General features: G+C 47.3%; 1 protein-coding gene across 1 annotated transcript in view; it reads right to left on the bottom strand.

Annotated features, from left to right (window-relative positions):
* The window catches only part of Pmar_PMAR028827 (cathepsin L precursor, putative), a gene marked incomplete at both ends in the record, with an annotated part of 2,486 nt that extends 1,193 nt beyond the window's left edge, over nucleotides 1-1,293 (bottom strand). Inside the window, 2 exons of the mRNA XM_002771396.1 lie at nucleotides 139-324; nucleotides 408-1,293. Of these exons, the coding sequence (XP_002771442.1) occupies nucleotides 139-324; nucleotides 408-1,293 (1,072 nt within the window). The remainder of the gene's footprint in view (nucleotides 1-138; nucleotides 325-407) is intronic.
* Nucleotides 1,294-2,727: the final 1,434 nt, after the last annotated feature.

Genomic DNA, 2,727 nt, shown 5'->3' with positions numbered 1-2,727 from the left:
CATTACGTTGCTGATTCACCAGACGTTCAGTAGCACTTCGTGCTGCATGGACGAACTCAACGATCCCAGAGCAAAGGGAAGTTAGTCCTGTGAGAGAGTTCTCAGGAATTGAAGGAACAGACAGATCTCTCGACTCACAGATTCGAGAGGGCTGTACCTCAATGGAAGATCGATCGATGGAGAGAAGGGCCGTTCGATCGCGAGGACGGCCACCAGCTAGTTTTTTGAATGATTGGATGAGTTGACGCCACTCTTGGGACCTCTCTCCTGGCGAACCGGAGATCTCCTTCGTTGCCTCTTTGGGGAAGGATAGTCCGAGCGGGACTTTCCCGAATCATCCACATCAAAGAAGGATCTTGGGCGGCTAGGATGACGAAAGGGGCCCCGATTTCCTCGCCGACAATTACCTCGCTCGTAGAAGATGCAGACCTCATCAGTATGACTTCCTACATCCTTCCCATAAATGTGATCTTTGTCTTCCAAAATTCCCAGCTGCGCACCAACATATAAGGAGGGCGCAAGGTCGTTAGTCAGAACTTGAGATATGCTGTGCCCTGCTTCATGAAAGGCTGTCAGTTTCGACCGGTAGGAATGATCGAAGAGAATAGCAGAACGCGGGGACTTCTCCTCAGCCAGGGAGACTACTCGAACCAAATAAGAAAGCATACCGAGAGGATTCACCACCTGATTGTCAGGTTCCACCATGAGCAATGCCATGCACCACTTGGCGAAGCCCTCAACCCCCTGTGCCAACGTGTTGATCTTCTTGACCTTCCCAATCCTGACCGCTGCCATCTTACCGGTATTGATATCTTCAAGATGCTTCACTTTGGTATTGTTAGGAGAGGAAGATGATGTGCCGAGAAATTCTTGAACTGGAATGTAGTCGTAAGGTGCCTTCCCGACCTTAGCAATCAAACTTGTAGGAGGCATAATGTTAGTGGGAAGCTCGACCTTCTTGCCAAATCTGTGGCGAAGGTTGTCCCGGTAAGACGCTAGATCATTAGCCTCTTTCTCTTGCTCCTGCCTGCGACGCTTGGCTGTACGCCAGGCCTTGGCCTCCTCAACCAGTGAGACCAGATGTAGTTTAAAGAATTGTTGTTGTTCAGCTGGGATGCGACCAGTCATACGTGTAACAGTTTCTTCACCGACATTGGCCAGCAACATAATAGAATATATCTTTTCCTCGATCAGCTGGGTAACCATGAGATCTTTGATCGCTTGGTCAATATTCTCACCATCTAGTAGAGGATCTAGTAGATTCTTGGTAACAGTCTCCTGCTGATTAGCCATAGGAAAAAAATTGGTGGAAACAAACCGTGCCTACACCAATACATTAATAAAGTGTAGACAAAGACAGAAAGACTTCACATCTTAGATTCCAGCTTGATGTACTCAATCGTGACGTACTCATCCTTGTTCATAGCGTCACACAGACCAGGGGGACAGGATAGTTGTGTCAGAGGAGTGCTTCGCACTCCCCATAATTGTGGGGCTCCACTGAGACGCATTTTACGTCTGCTAATGGATTAACTCCGGTAGTCGGGCTCAGGAGATGAGTGGTGAAGACTACGGTGAAGGTCGTAAAGTACTCCTGCATACTAGAAGAATTGGGGGTATCAATGTGGACAACAAGCTGGCAGATGTCTGGCAAGCTGGTTGGTGGATCCTACACTCCCCGTCCGCTCAGTACCCCAATACGGTGATTATCACCGACGGTGAGGCAAAGCGTTGGGTTAATCTGCGTTATGTGAAACCCGATAAGCCACAGTGTTCAACCAATAAGACCAAAGCCCAAATAGTAGAGAAGAGCAACCATGAATCAGTAGCAGCAAGTCCAACTCATGAAGTTGATGTTGAAGCAAGTACAGCTAGAAGTGATGAAGAGCAGATAGAAGATGCTTTAGCCGATAGAGAAGAAGATCAGTCGCCGTTAAGAAGAAGTACAAGAGTTAAGCAGCCAGTGAGAAGATTGAGTATTGGTCTGGACAATACCACAAGCTATGGTGATAAGATTGTTGTTAGTCGGAGTCGTATGTTTGATATGATAATTTTCTTTGTATGTGATCACCTCACTCATGAAAAGAGGAGGAATAGTTGGAGGATAAGTATCCTAGCATACAAAGTATGTCTGTCCCCATTGTGCCGTTTGTATCCTAGCTTAGCTTTGCAATGTATTAGTGTTACATAAGTAGTAGACTGAAGTTGGATCATCACCGTGATCTACTGTTGAGCTAGTCTGACGACTTCTCTACACCGATGAATGGCAAGGGATGGAACGGCGTTTTACGAACGCCGCTACCGTAATTTATGGTGAAGGCGTTCTTGAAACGCCGTTTCATCGACGGCTACCACAAGGCCATGGCTATCGCGGTGCCATATCGCCAGATGCGACATTCTCAATGAAGAATTTCGTCATCCCACGAATGCTGTCACTCTGCCTAACACGATAAGACAAGAAACGGTAAATATAAGAGAAAGTTTCTGCCAGAGACTGGGCATAAAATGCTCATGTTCATTCAGCCACGGAAGCATGTAAGTCTAGGGTGTGGAAATACAACCCTCGAGCTAGATCAGTCGCATTGCGGCAAACGTGGAAACAGGAGTCACTCCTGAGGAGTAGTGCAACAGCTTGCAATGCAAGTTTTGCATGTGCAGGCAACGTTGGCAGGTGGAGGCTCTCCACTGGAGGGTCACAGTACAATACACAGTGTACATGTGTACACA

This window comes from Perkinsus marinus (assembly GCF_000006405.1).
Source record: "Perkinsus marinus ATCC 50983 genomic scaffold scf_1104296962890, whole genome shotgun sequence".
Classification (NCBI taxonomy): Eukaryota; Perkinsozoa; order Perkinsida; family Perkinsidae; genus Perkinsus; species Perkinsus marinus.
This window is presented reverse-complemented; position numbering and strand designations above follow the sequence as displayed.